This window comes from Microcaecilia unicolor, unplaced genomic scaffold, assembly GCF_901765095.1.
Source record: "Microcaecilia unicolor unplaced genomic scaffold, aMicUni1.1, whole genome shotgun sequence".
Lineage (NCBI taxonomy): Eukaryota > Metazoa > Chordata > Amphibia > Gymnophiona > Siphonopidae > Microcaecilia > Microcaecilia unicolor.
In genome coordinates this window covers 51,743-66,284 of record NW_021963026.1, presented here as the reverse complement: position 1 = coordinate 66,284, position 14,542 = coordinate 51,743, and the positions used below count along the sequence as shown (strand labels likewise).

Sequence of the window (14,542 nt, the reverse complement as noted above, 5' to 3'; positions counted from 1 at the left end):
GAGGGGAGGGGAGGAGAGAGAGGAGAATTGCTGGATATGGATGGAGGAGGGAAGGGCAGAGAGGGACAAGGATGGACATGGATGGGAGGACAGGGCCCAGGGAGAGGAGAAATTGCTGGAAATGGAGGGGAGGGGAGAGAGGAGAATTACTGGATATGGATGGAGGAGGGAAGGGCAGAGAGGGACATTGATGGACATGGATGGGAGGGCAGGGCCCAGGGAGAGAGAAGAAATTGCTGAACATGGAGGGGAGGGGAGAGAGGAGAATTGCTGGATATGGATGGAGGAGGGAAGGGCAGAGAGGGACAAGGATGGACATGGATGGGAGGGCAGGACCCAGGGAGAGAGGAGAAATTGCTGGACATGGAGGGGAGAGAGGAGAATTGTTGGACAAGGATGGAGGGGAGGGAAGGGAAGACAGAGGAAGGAGATGCACATGGATGGAGGGGAAGGGAGAGAGAAGAAATGCTGGGCATGGATGGAGGGGAGGGAAGAGAGAGGAAGGAGATGAGATGAGGGAAAAGGAAGAGAGGAGAAAAACTGCACAAGGATGGAGAAAATAGGTAGAAGCTGGATCCACTGGACAGTCAAGTCTGCGGAGGACCCAGCTTTTACTTATGGATATAGAGCAAGAAATGAAGAAGCAAGGAGGAAAGTAAAGAAATAAATGGAAAGGAAGCCCTAGAAATGGAGTTAAGAGGACAGATAGCAGCAGAATCAGATACTGGGCCAGCATGATCAGAAAAAGAAAGTCACCAGACAACAAAGACAGAAAAAAATCATTTTAATTCTCATTTTAGTGTGTTTGGAATATGTCCACTTTGAGAATTTACATCTGCTATCTTATTTTGCAATGTATAGCAATTTGTTTCTAAGAATATTGCTGACAATTCCTGTCAGTGTGGCAAGTGGTGAGCAATCATTTTCACGGTTAAAAATCATAAAAAATTATTTGCAATCAAGTATTTCGCAAGAAAAGCTTGTAAGCCTTGCCGTGATTGCTATTGAGAATGATATATGTGCCCAGTTAGATATCAAAGATTTAATTACTAATTTTGTGAACATGAAAGCACAAAAAGCTAAGTGGTTGTAAACCCTCTATTTGTTGAGCAATCCCACAAAGATGCACTCCATCTTTCAGCTCCTATTTCCTTTGCATCTTGTGCCACACGGGCGGGGCAGGGGGGCACCAACTGATAGTCTGCAGGGGGGCACCAGAGACCCTAGGCACGGCCCTGTCAGCACAAGACACTGGTCAGCCAGCCACTGTTGTAAGGAGGTTGTAAGTCAAGGTTAGACGGACTAACCTCGTAGAGCAGTAAAATATCACCAGCGTATATGTGAAAAGAAATACAAAATTCCTGAATGAGAGTGGCCAAAGGACTTAAGTAAATATTGAACAAATGGGGAGAAAGAATAGAACCCTGTGGAACTCCACAGATCAATGACTTATCAGAGGAAGTAGAGTAGTGGAACATGACATGAAATGAATGATCTGTAAGAAATGAATTGAACCACGCAAAACAGAACCAGAAATCCCCAAAGATTCCAAATGTGAAAGAAAACAGAGAGTGATTCACTAAGTCAAAAGCTGCTGAAAGATCTAATAAAATAGCTAAAGTAAGATTGTGACTGTCTAGGTTAGATCTAACCTCACCAAGACCAGAAGCCAAAACAGTTTCAGTACTACAGGCTGCTCTGAAACCAGATTGCCTGGAATGAAAATACTAATTTTTGTTCTACAAATTGACTAAGCTGTAGAAAAACCACCTTCTCAACTATCTTTGAAGTAAAACATAGATTAGAAACAGGCCTGTAATGTGCAGGAACAGATGGATCAAGAGTGGATTTTTCAAAATTGGCTTAGCAGTGGCCATCTTCCACTCCAAGGGAACATGACCAAGAGGGGCATAATCGAACGGGGCGCCCAAGTTTTCCTGAGGGCTTCCTCGCAGGACGTCCCCGTGAAGGGGCAGGGAAACCCATATTATCGAAACAAGATGGGCGGCCATCTCTTGTTTCGATAATACGGTCGGGGATGCCCAAATCTCAACATTTAGGTTGACCTTAGAGATGGTCGTCCCCGGTTTTCGGCCATAATGGAGGACCAAATCCAAGGCATTTGGTTGTGGGAGGAGCCAGCATTCGTAGTGCACTGGTCCCCCTGACATGCCAGGACACCAACCGGGCACCCTAGGGGGCACTGCAGTGGACTAACTGATGCACTAACTGAACGGAAAAAGCCTTTCCCTTACCGATCCCTTAGCGATTCGGAAAGGAACGGGCATGCATGAAGGAAATCGCATGCAAATGAGCTGCTCGCTGTTAGCTCACTTGCACACGATTTCCTTCCTAAGGTCGTCCAAGTGGGACATCCAAAATGTGTATGTTTCTGTGAGAAGGACGTCCATGCCTTTGCTATGCCTCTGATACCCCCTTTATTTATTTGGATTTTGGATCACAAGTAGCAGCAGTGGAATCTGAACCAACCACCTCTGGATTGCAAGACTAGTGCTGTAACCACTAGGCCACTCCTCCACTCCATTCCCTTGAAATTTGTCCGTCCCTGTGGGGGGGCAGTTCAGGACGTCCAAAATGTTTGAAAGAAGGACGTCCACACCTTCGCTATGCCTCCGCTGACACACACACACCTCCCCCCCACCCTCAGGGACCTGCGTACTGCTGCTATGGACCTGAATATGATAATCTGAGGCTGGCAAAAAAAGTTTTTAAAGTTGTTTTTTTTCAGGGTGGGAGGGGGTTAGTCACCACTGGGGGAGTCAAGGGAGGTCATCCCCGATTACCTCTGGTGGTCATCTGGTCATTTCGGGCACCCTTTTGAGGCTTGGTCGTAAGAAAAAATGGACCAAGTAAAGTCGGCCAAATGCTCGTCAGGGACACCCTTCTTTTTTCCATTATCGTTCGTGGACGCCTATCTGTTAGGCACGCCCCAGTCCCACCTTTGCTACGCCTCCGACACGCCCCTGGGAACTTTGGTCATCCCTGCAACGGGAAGTAGTTGGGGACGCCCAAAATCGGCTTTCGATTATGCAGATTTGGGCGACCCTGAGAGAAGGACGCCCATCTCCCAATTTGTGTCGAAAAATGGGCGCCCTTCTCTTTCGAAAATAAGCCTGCAAGTGTCAGACTAGAATTCACTAATGCCAATAAATAGGGAGATAGAAGCAAGTTGGGTAATTTGATCCAGGACGATGGTAAGGGATCTAAGGAACAAAACGTGACTATGAGCTCTTAACCTTATCCAAAGAAATCAGTGTCTATGGATTGAATGTATCCCACTTCAAAGAAGGAAAAATGGATTAATCCATAGGGAAGAAAATATCTACCCCATTTAAACAAGAAGATGATGATACAGAAAAAATGGGAAGAGAACAATGCAACCTTTGCACTTTTACAACAAAGAAATCTGCTAGTGAACTTGGAGAGGGAAGAGTTGCTAGATTTGAACCTGCAGTGTCATTACAAAAGAGGGAACCGAAGAAAGAATAAAGTTCTCTTGCTGGGCTGCTAAATTTAAAAACCCTAGTCGTAAAATAAGATTGCTTTGCTTTCTGGAGATGCTAATTACATTCACGACACCTACTATGACAAATATTAAGGTCAGATGTTTAGATTTCCTCCATTGATCTTTGGCCTACCGAAACTGACGCTTAAGTAGTCTAAGGCCACTGTGATACCAAGTTTGCCTACAAGATTTTGCCCTGGTTATTGTTCAACTTATTCATTAGTCCTCTTGCTACACGGTTTCAATCTTCCAATATTAGATTTTTTATTTATGCTGATGACATTTTACTTTTGTCTCATGTTTCACCTCTTTGCACTGATTTGCAACAGCTCCAGGCTTCCCTTCATGTATTGGCGAGGTGGCTTACGTCTAATAAACTGAAATTAAATCCAGACAAGAAAACTGCCTGCTGGATCCTTGGCTCTTTGTCTCCACCATCTATTACACCTCTTCTCTATGATCTCCCTATTGCTCCTGTAACTTCATTCCATTATCTAGGTGTCTGGTTTGGCTCTCGTCTTGCATTCACGCAGAAAATCTCTGGCACTATCAAATTTGGCTTTATGGTTCTGCTCCAGTCCCTTTGAGCCTTTCTTGACTTTAATTCACTATACACCGTGGGGATTTTACTAAGTGGCGGTAAGCCTAATGTGGGCTTACCACTCGCTAAACAGAAGTACCGCCTGGATACTGCAGCAGCCCGGTGGTAGTTTTGTTGTTACATTTGTACCCCGCGCATTCCCACTCATGGCAGGCTCAATGCAGCTTACATACAGGTACTTATTTGTACCTGGGGCAATGGAGGGTTAAGTGACTTGCCCAGAGTCACAAGGAGCTGCCTGTGCCTGAAGTGGGAATCGAACTCAGTTCCTCAGTTCCCCAGGACCAAAGTCCACCACCCTAACCACTAGGCCACTCCTTCACTCCAGTGAGCGCCACTTCCAGTGATACAAATTTTTTTTACTTTTGCAGCGCCAGTGTTTACCCAGCGGTAATCAGGCAGTGCCACACACTGCCCAGTTACCACTGGGTTAGCATGGGAGCCCTTAGCACCACCTCAATGGCAGGCGATAAATACTCCCCCCAAAATGGCAGCACGGCAAGTGCTTCACTTGCTGCATGGTCATTTTTTTTAAAACAGTCTTTTACCTGCTCCGGTAAAAAGAGGCCTCAGCGTGCGTCAAAAACACCTTTTGCTGCAGCATAGTAAAAGGACTTCTGTATTACATGCTCTTCTTATATCTAGATTAGATTACTGTAACTCTGTCTATGTTGACCTCCAATCAACACAAGTTAAGTGTCTTCAAACCTCACAGAACTGTGCTGCTCATTTTCTTTAAAAGGTTCCCCCTTTTACCCCATCTACATTGATTCTCTGTTCATTTTTTAATCTCCTTTAAGATCCTAATCTTGGCTCATAAGGCATTTTATTCTTGTGTTCCTGTCTATTTTTCTTCCTCTACTTTTCCATATACCCTGCCCTGTCTGCTGCATTCTCTTGATACCTATCACATGGTTCTTCTATAGAATCCACACATCACTCAACCTTCTATTTTCTAGCACCCACTCTCTGGAACTCTCTCCCTCCACACATTCGCTCTGAATTGTCTTTTTCTTGCTTTGTCTGTTCTTACAACACACTATTTTTCTTTGGCCTTTCAGCATAGCCCCTAGTGAGTTGTTTGTAGGAAGTTTGGTTTGGGGTGCCCTAGTTGGCTTTAATTTACTTATTTTGGATTGGCTGCACCTGTCTGGATATTTGTTTTCTGTCCTATTTAACGATGTCTTTATTTTCTATTATTTCATTTTAGTGTACTTTAAGTTGTAAACTGCTTAGATCCAATATGCAGTATAACAAGTTTTTAATAAACATAAACATGAGATAAATTTTACATGCACTATCTCCATTCTACTACTAGAGGCACCATCATTTTTCAGAGCCGGAGTCAATAGGGCAAGAGAATACCATTCTACTAGACACCAAGGATCTCCCCGGGTAAGAGAGCTGAAGAGGGCTTCAGGGGTGGGGATGGGAGTTAAGTTGGGGATGGGGGTTAAATTGCGGGTGGGGCTTCCACTATAGAGAGGGATCGGGGGGGCAGAGATCAGAAGGGGGATGCTATGGGAATTGGGGGGGGGGCATTATCAGCTGGGACCCACATTTAGTAACAGCAGCACACTCTTAGCTGGTCATAGCCCAATATTCAGTGCTGGTGCCTGGGCATGGATCGGCACTAAAGACTGAGACCTTATCCTGCCTGCAAAGATCAGCATTTTAAAAAATCTCTGACCACTACTGGCTGAATATTCACCAATTAGTGTTTTTCTGCCATTGCCTACTGAAAATATGAACTTCAGGGCCTGCAGCTGCTGCAGGCTCTTATATCTGATAGGAGTACACCAAAAAATAAATCTATAATTACAAGGAACACAAAATAGGAGGCTTGTATCAAAATATTCTGCAGCTGCAAGAGGGTAAGCACTTGTGCTAAGGTTCTTACCTGCAGACCATCCAACCGCTCCATGAAGTTGTTCTGATCCATGATTTGAATTTTATGGAAGCGTTCCTCATCCTCTAAGTGCTGCTCCTGAATGGTCTCCATATGTGTCATGATTTTGTGTGGCCAGCCAATTATATACCACCTGGGTCAAGAAATAATAGATACAACCAAACCTCTCATCATGCTCCATTTAATTTCTTGTTTTGAACAATTGAATGGAATAGACAATTATAATCAATAGAATTGTACATTCTAGTATTGATTCCATTATTACTGGAACACAGACACTTCCACTGAAACACATTTTTCCTCTTCAGTTTTTTCTAGTTTGGTTGAGTGGTTTGAGACTAAATTCTAGTACTGTTATGAATACAGCCAAAAAAATATATTTTACATTTGACAAGAGGGGTATGAAATAACTTACAAAAAGTAATAGAAACTTACAGTACATTAGAATTTTTGAAAATAAACATTTTTAATCACATTTTTAAAATTTAAGTTTACTCATTCTTTTTGCTTCTTTTAGTTTGAGAAGTAACTGCATTTTATTTGCTTTATAATCTATTGTTATTTCATGTATTGATTTTACTATCAGATAATGTGGAATTAATTGGGAAAGCTTTGGGGGGTTGAAAGGAGTTAAGGGAAGAAAGTGATCTCAGGAGTGCATCAGGGCTCGGCACTCAACCCTTTCTCCGGTAATCTTTAACATTTATATATCATTGTATAAACTTCTTAGGTGGTTGGGAGCATCATACCACATGTATGCAGATGATATACAATTCTTCCTTCCTACTGACAAATCTATAGAAGAGGCATTTGATTTTTTTAAATGATGTCTTTCATCAGTTAAAAGTTGGATGTCAGCAAATAGACTAAATAGTCCAAAACACAGATTATGATTCTTTCAGGTCCGGGAGAGAGCTCCTTTCCTATAGAATTTACACTGGGAGAGATAAGGATACCCATTAGTTAGGAGTTTAAATATCTCAGGGTAATATTAGATTCATCATTGTCTTTTAAATCACACAAGTTTTCTAGTAAAAATAATATTTTTTAAGCTAAAAATGTTAAGGAAACTGAAGGGATTACATTCAGAGCAAAACTTCAGATCCGTAGTTTTTGCTTCGGTAACACCACTTTTTGATTAATGTAATTCTTTATTTTGGGGACTGCCAGGATATTTGTTGAAACTCCTTTTGATTGCTCAAAATGTGTTAGCAAGATTGTTGTCGAAGACCATCAGGTTTCATCATATCATATCATACCAGTTCTTGAAAAGCTGCACTGGCTGCCAGCAAAGTGGAGAATTCAGTTTAAAATCTTGACACTTATTTATAAGGCATTGAGAACAAAGAGACTCTGGTGGTATTATCTACCTCTCTGAGAATTCATTGTCCCAACACGCATGAAGATCATGTGAGAAAATGTTATGGGATGTACCTTTCAGGCACATTCAATTGGATGATTATAGAACTAGGATGTTTTACATGGAAGAGACCCAACTATTATTATTATTATTAGCATTTGTATAGCGCTACCAGACGCACGCAGCGCTGAACACCCGACACAGAGAGACAGTCCCTGCTCAATAGAGCTTACAAGCTTCCTGATGCGTTGCATAATGTACAGAATTATCTCCAATTTCGAAAATCTTTAAAGGTCTTTCTATTTAGAGAAGCTTTTATTTGGGGAATTAAACGCATGCCGGCTAAATAGCATATCGGTGCCTAACTGCAGATATTCAGTGGAACAGAACATGTTATTCCCCACTAAATATCTGCAGTTAGCGGCTAGCTACCAACCAGCTATATCATGCCACATAGCTGGTTAGGTGCATAAATAGCAGGCCTATCTTTAACCACTAAAAAGTTAATCACTTACGCTGATTATTGACTTCGGTTAAGTCGATATTCAGGGCTAACCGGTTAACTTTATAGGGGTTAACCCCCCCCCCCCCCCCCCACCCCCCCCCCCCCACACACACACACACACTATTCAGTACCAGTCGCTGAAAACAGCCCGACATTGAACATCTGGGTTTAACTCCGGGGGCCCGTTGTGATCTTGGTAAGGTTTAATTAAGTGGAGCTTCAAGACTGAATATTTGGTAGAGATAAATATAGTATTCTAATGTATTAATGTATGTTTTTATTTGGGGAATTAAACGTATATCTTCCAATAGTCAAAGCTATAACAAGCCAGACATGGCCCCAAAACTAGGTTTCAACCTATTTCAGCCCCTCAAAATGTCACACTGATTACAATTTATAACAATTTACTACTCTACCTGTGAAAAGTTATTCCGTTATTATGCATCCTCTGTGTACATCCGTATGCTGTTCTAACCTCCTTGTTCCAGACACCGTATGCTGTACAAGTATGGTATACTTCCTCTGTGTACGAGGATGACAGCTGAGTGGCATGGAAACTCACTGGATACCTCTCAATCTAACCTCCTTGTTCCAGACGCCATATGCTGTCAGCATCTGAAATGCGACGAACCACCAGGACTTATGGGACCCAATACAAGAAGCAAGCAACAGTCGGTAAAAAAAAAAAGCTATAAAGGGTGGGAAATGACCAGGGGGGGAAAGCATGGTGTTTGGGGAGAAATTATGACTGGTTTATTGCTGTGAGAAGAATTCAGAAGAAAGCAAGGAGAAAGTAATCCACCTAGGTGGATGAACACTAACTTCCACGCAAATATAACAGTGTAAAGAGAGTGGGAAGTGGACCAATGACTCCAGGGAAACTGGATATAGGATTTTAGAAGTACCACTTTATTCAATGACTCATTGAATAAAGTGGTACTTCTAAATCCTATATCCCGTTTCCCTGGAGTCATTGGTCCACTTCCCACTCTCTTTACATAGAAGAATTCAGAAGCCGTGAACTTAATAATAAATTGATTTTATCATTTGTTTGCTCACAGAACTTTAAAAATAATTAATCTCCCTTTTAAAATCCTGGTTTATTTCATGATTCACCAGAGAGGAATGAAGGCTCCTTATTTTATATAAATGTTTTTATTTTTTTTTTGGGGGGGGGGGGGATTCTAAGGACCCAATTCATCACGGTCTTTTCCCACAAATACAAAATGAGTGAAGAACCTTGGTGAATCCTAAGAGATCAGAGGAGTATTTTGACAGGCTTTTAACATTTATCAAGGTTAGCTGGAAAATTGCAAGCTACAAAAAAGTGCATCTGTCTTTATTAGAACCTGAGAGGGGGGTGGCAGGAGACGGAGACACATACAGCACTGACAACGAGAACAGCACAGCGGGGAGTAGCTAAGTTTAGGGCGAGATCACGTAGTCTCTTTGGTATGAACTGCTCATGCAGGAAGCCATCCTCGTTAAATATCTCCCTGGCAACCCAGGACTCCTCCAGCCAACCCTCCTGCTCTCCCAGCAGTAAGGTAAACAAATTAAACCATAACCTAATTTCTACAACTGGTTACACAAACAGCTGATCCATCCTGCTGCAGCAGGGGAGGCTTAGCCTCCCCAAGCCTCTTTTACCGGGCGCCAATGCTGATAAACCAATATAAGCTTGGATTGACAGTAGTTAGGGAGGGATTATTCCATGCAGTCAACCCTTCCACTACTTTAGACAGCCTGATTTATCTAACCATTCAAACAGATTGTAGACAACAGTAGTGAAAAGCAGAAAAGGTCCAGCATTGTGAACCTAGTTTGATAACTCCCACTGCACCACCCCTGTCAAGGCTTCCTCTTGTGTAGTACTAGAAGCTGCTGCTAGAGGTCACAGCAGCTATTTTCTTTAGGCAGCCGCAAGAGGTAGGAGCAAGTAGGCTTCGCTCCTGCCCCCACTGAACCACCAGGGATGGAAGGTAGGCCAGGGGAGTGTTAGGGGGACGTTCCAGGGGGAGGGTGTTGTGACATTCATGGGTTGGGAAGAGGGGAAAGGGAAGGAGATAGGCTGCATCTGGGAGAGAGGGGAGACTCACGGGACTCGGCAGCCCTACCAGCAAAGGTATTTTTAATGTACCGGGGGTGGGGGTGGGATGGGAATACATTACCCACCCAGTCCATCCCTGGGCCTCCCCAAAATCAGAGGGCTAGATTCACCCCTATTTGTGAGGGAGTGTCATTAAGGGGAAATGGCAGTTCCTACAGACTCCCTCACACCCTATCTTCCACAGTGTTTTCAGAGATATTCTAGTACAGAATGTTAAAATATATTTAGACAAATATTAGTGATAGAGTATGAGTATAGTGGGCTATGCCCCTGGAACACCCTTTTATGCACATTTTTTTACATATATAAAACTTTACATACACCTGAGTGCTCACATAGTTTTATGAGTGCACTTATATATGAAATACAAAGTACTGTAAATTCTTAATACTGAAGGGGCAAACTTCAATATCTAGTTCATTGGACAGGCTGTGGGCCTGAGGAGAAGTCCAGGGTGGATGCCTCTGATACTCATAACAACTGATTTCTTCAGTAATTCTATGGTTGATATCTCTTCAAACTTAGTCCTAGAGGCTGTAGGGCCCCCCGTAATATAGTTACTCCCAAGAAGACTCCCCTTAAATAAGAAGTGAATTGTGTTCTCTTCCTGTCTTTTATATCATTCATAGTCCCAGCTTAATGATGCAAGTTGCCCCAATGGTCCACTGAGAATGCACTCTGGCCTAATTAGTTTTTAGAATGCATCTGTTCTAATTGGCTCCCTACACGTATTTATATCATGAAGCTCCTTTTCTACCATGCCCTTGGATCTTACTTGTGAGCTCCTGAGCACTATGCTACTTCTGGTGATATGAAATTGGACACTTTGCCTGCCTTCCTCATATAAACCAGTTCTACCAGCCCTGCTGTCTTCCTTCTGTTACGCAAGACTGCCTTGTTGGTCTGACCATGGTATTCCTATGACCGGTCTATCCCGTCTCCTTCCATATAACAACCATGATCTACTCTGCCTCTGTAGGGAACACCTCGGGCTTAGGTTCCAAGTTCTAGCAACATCAGAGCACTAGAGGTCTCAACCCAAAGGAAAAGCTGCTATTATAGGAAAATAAACTGGGAATGTAAATGGGGACGATGCTTAACACTCACTTTGCATCAAAATCATCCTGGGACAGGTTGTATAAGAACTCATCAATGACATCATATTCTAAAATAATCTTTGATATTTGCTCCTGTAGAGAAAAAAAAGGGCATTATTGCACTAAGAATTAAACATTGCATTATTGCACAAAGTAATTATACATTTTGCTATTTAGAAATACAGGGCATATTACTTTTGGTCTGAAGATTCCTAGTTGTAGGTTCAATCTTCAGAGTTCTAAAGGAAAAATAGTCACCTATGAGCCTGCTGAGGGAGAGTGCCTAAGCCTAAGATCTGAGTTACTCCACTAAGGAGGTTGGTTATAAATCCAAGTTGACTGAACCATTTCACTAGATAGGGTGGCTCTAATCCAGATTTGTACAACTCTAGTCTTGGATGGTTTGTCTTTCTGGCTAACCAAGCTATGTAAATTAACCTGTTTCTTAACCCAAATACATTCAAATATCTCATGAATATGCATTGTAGATGTCTTGAAAACTAAACCTGTTTGTAATTCTCAATAACTGTAGCTGTGCACCACTGCTTCAGTCAGTCAACAGATTAACCATTATATCAAGAAAGTTGCTTCTGATCCAGCTTGCAGAGTAAACAACTGCACTGAAAAAGGTGGTACTGAAACAATTTGAAGAATGAATACTACAATGAAAACATACAAATTTAGCCATCACACTGGGACACAGATTGTGAACAGGCCCAGCGTTGCCCTAAGGCCAACTAGGTGGTCACCAAAAGTGCCAGATTTTATGGAGTGACAACAATAAAAAGTAGTAGTATGGCTGGTAATGATTTCCTGGCCCCGCCAGCCAAAGAAGCAGTGGAGCTGGCCAGATGTAGCAGTGCAGCTGGTGAGGATCTCTAAGACCCACTGGCAGAAAATTCTGTAAAGCAGGCTGGGTGGAGTGGCAGAAGCCTGAGTCGTGGCTCCTCACCATTCTACCTGTTCTTCAGTGCTAACATTGCCAACTGTGTTCAAAACCTGTGCTCAGATCAGCCTGTCTTAACACTAATCTTGTGGATCAAGACATGCTGGCCTGTGAGCACGCATATTCAATGTGCTTGAGTACTGGTACTGAAGAATAGGTAGAGTGGTGGAGTTCCTGGGACCCAAGGATATACGGTAGATGCCAGAAACTGGGGGAGGAAGGCGGGAGCTAGATATTACAAAGGGAAAGAAAGAGAAACAGAGAATGATGGATGCTCAGGATGGAAGGATAGGAGGGAGTAGGAGAGGCATAGGGCAGATGCTAGGGAAGAGAGAGGATCAAGACTAATCTTGAAGGACAAAGGAGGCAATAAAGGGACAATAGTTGATTGTATGAGGGGAGAAGAGTCAATGGGAAGATGTTGCACACAGAGAGGATGGGGAGAAAGGCAGAGAGAAATGCTATTTAGAGGATGAAGGAGCGAGTTAAAGGAGGGTATGATGCTGGGCAGGAGATAAGAGAAGTGGATGTAGGAAAAACTGGGGGGTGGTGAAAGGGATGCTGTGCTAAAGTCACCATTATTAAAAAATGAAGCACTGTGCCATAAACCACCAGTAGGAAAGTGCTGGACCTGCTGCTAGTAGGGAAGCTGTGTCTGTGGTGATGGTGGTGGTGGTAATGGTGATGGGGGAAAGGAAGGGCACAAGGCTGTAGATTCACCTAAGGTAACCAGTAACCATGCCGGTCTTGGATGGAAGCAAGTCTGAAATGTGAGTTATTCTAAGTGGGGCTTTTCAGACAGACTACAGAAAAGCTCTGAAGTTGAGATTTTAAAGCTTTCCTGACTCACAGCACCCGATAGGTGAGAGCTCATTACCTCCAAAGTTTTGACCTGCTCAGGTATTCCTTTCATCCATTCCCGCAGCTCCGTCAGCTCCTCCACGCTGTTTGGCTTCTCATATAATTTTCTGCTGATTCCTCTGAATTCATCAGAGAGCTAAGATGGAAAAGTAAATATTTAAATTATGTTTTAGAGACCAGATCAACTTCAATCTGAACATCAGTCAGGACATTAATCCACTATGCATCAAAAATACATTTTTCTGTAAAGAACTGGAGTTTTTATGTGCACTGAAATGAGTTAGACCTCCCTTCTTGCAATTATTGAACTGATAGGCAGTTAGCAGTTTTAACTCATTTCCCTTAAAGCTAGGCTGTAAGTGGTATTCTGATCCTTGCAAACACCGTATTGCATAGACTGTTGAGAAAGGAATTGGAACGTCCAAGTCACAATATTCATGATTCTGGGATATTTTACCAAAACCTCTACCAAACGCAGTCTTTTGCAAAATATATAAAAGGGCATGCAGGAATGTACCCATATTTGCCAGCATGTACAGCAGGATCAGCCATTTTGCAAATATACATATAACCAACACAAGTGCAATAGCAAATAGGGAAACAGAGCTTATTGATGAGGGACCTGGCACAGATCATGTTTTGGTGAATTGCCTGCATCAGGGATCGTAAAGAGGTCTATCAGAAAGGGTGCTTCCTATCAAATGTTGAATATTCACATCACATTAGGTAACACATCCCACAAGTGTAAACATATGTGCTTCCAACGTGAAAGTAAAAGCAAATATATACGTGTATAAAAAGAAAAGCATCAAATCAGTAACTTCCATATAAATGTACCAGCACTTTGTATGAACAGTGGGGCCATTTTACAGATCTATACCTATACATGCCGTCAATTAACTAGTAAAACTGTACTTTAACTTTGGAGGCAGAAATAAACAGGGGATTAAGAGCCTGCAAAAAGGTGGGAAAATGTGGGATACAAATGCAACAAATAATAATAATAATCCCTCGTGTAAAGCCATGTTTTAAACAAGCACCATTTTAAAATTGACATTTAATATGAGCAAGTGCAAAGTGAGGCATGTGGAAAAGAGGAACCCGAATTATAACTATGTCATGCAAGGTTCCACGTTAGGAGTCACTGACCAAGAAAGGGATCTAGGTGTCGTCGTTCATGACACGTTGAAACCTTCTGCTCAGTGTGCTGCGGCGGTTAAGAAAGCAAATAGAATGTTAGGTATTAATAAGAAAGGAATGGAAAACTAAAATGAGGACATTATAATGCCTTTGTATCAATCCATGGTGCGACCGCACCTCAAATATTGTGTTCAATTCTGGTCACCGCACCTCAAAAAACATATAGTGGAATTAGAAAAGGTGCAGAGAAGGGCGACGAAAATGATAAAGGGGATGGGACGACTTCCCTATGAGGAAAGGCTAAAGTGGCTACGTCTCCAGCTTGGAGAAAAGACGGCTGAGGGGAGATATGATAGAAGTTTATAAAATAATGAGTGGAGTTGAACAGGTAGACGTGAAGCATCTGTTTACGCTTTCCAAAAATACTAGGAGTAGGGGGCATGCGATGAAGCTACAAAGTAGTAAATTTAAAATGAATTGGAGAAAA

At 42.5% G+C, this 14,542-nt stretch overlaps 1 protein-coding gene across 1 annotated transcript in view; it reads right to left on the bottom strand.

Moving 5' to 3' along the window:
- The window catches only part of LOC115458777 (dynein heavy chain 1, axonemal-like), a gene marked incomplete at its 5' end in the record, with an annotated part of 332,737 nt that overhangs the window by 268,864 nt on the left and 49,331 nt on the right, over nucleotides 1–14,542 (bottom strand). The window contains 3 exon segments of the mRNA XM_030188593.1: nucleotides 6,028–6,169; nucleotides 11,119–11,201; nucleotides 12,932–13,051. Of these exon segments, the coding sequence (XP_030044453.1) occupies nucleotides 6,028–6,169; nucleotides 11,119–11,201; nucleotides 12,932–13,051 (345 nt within the window).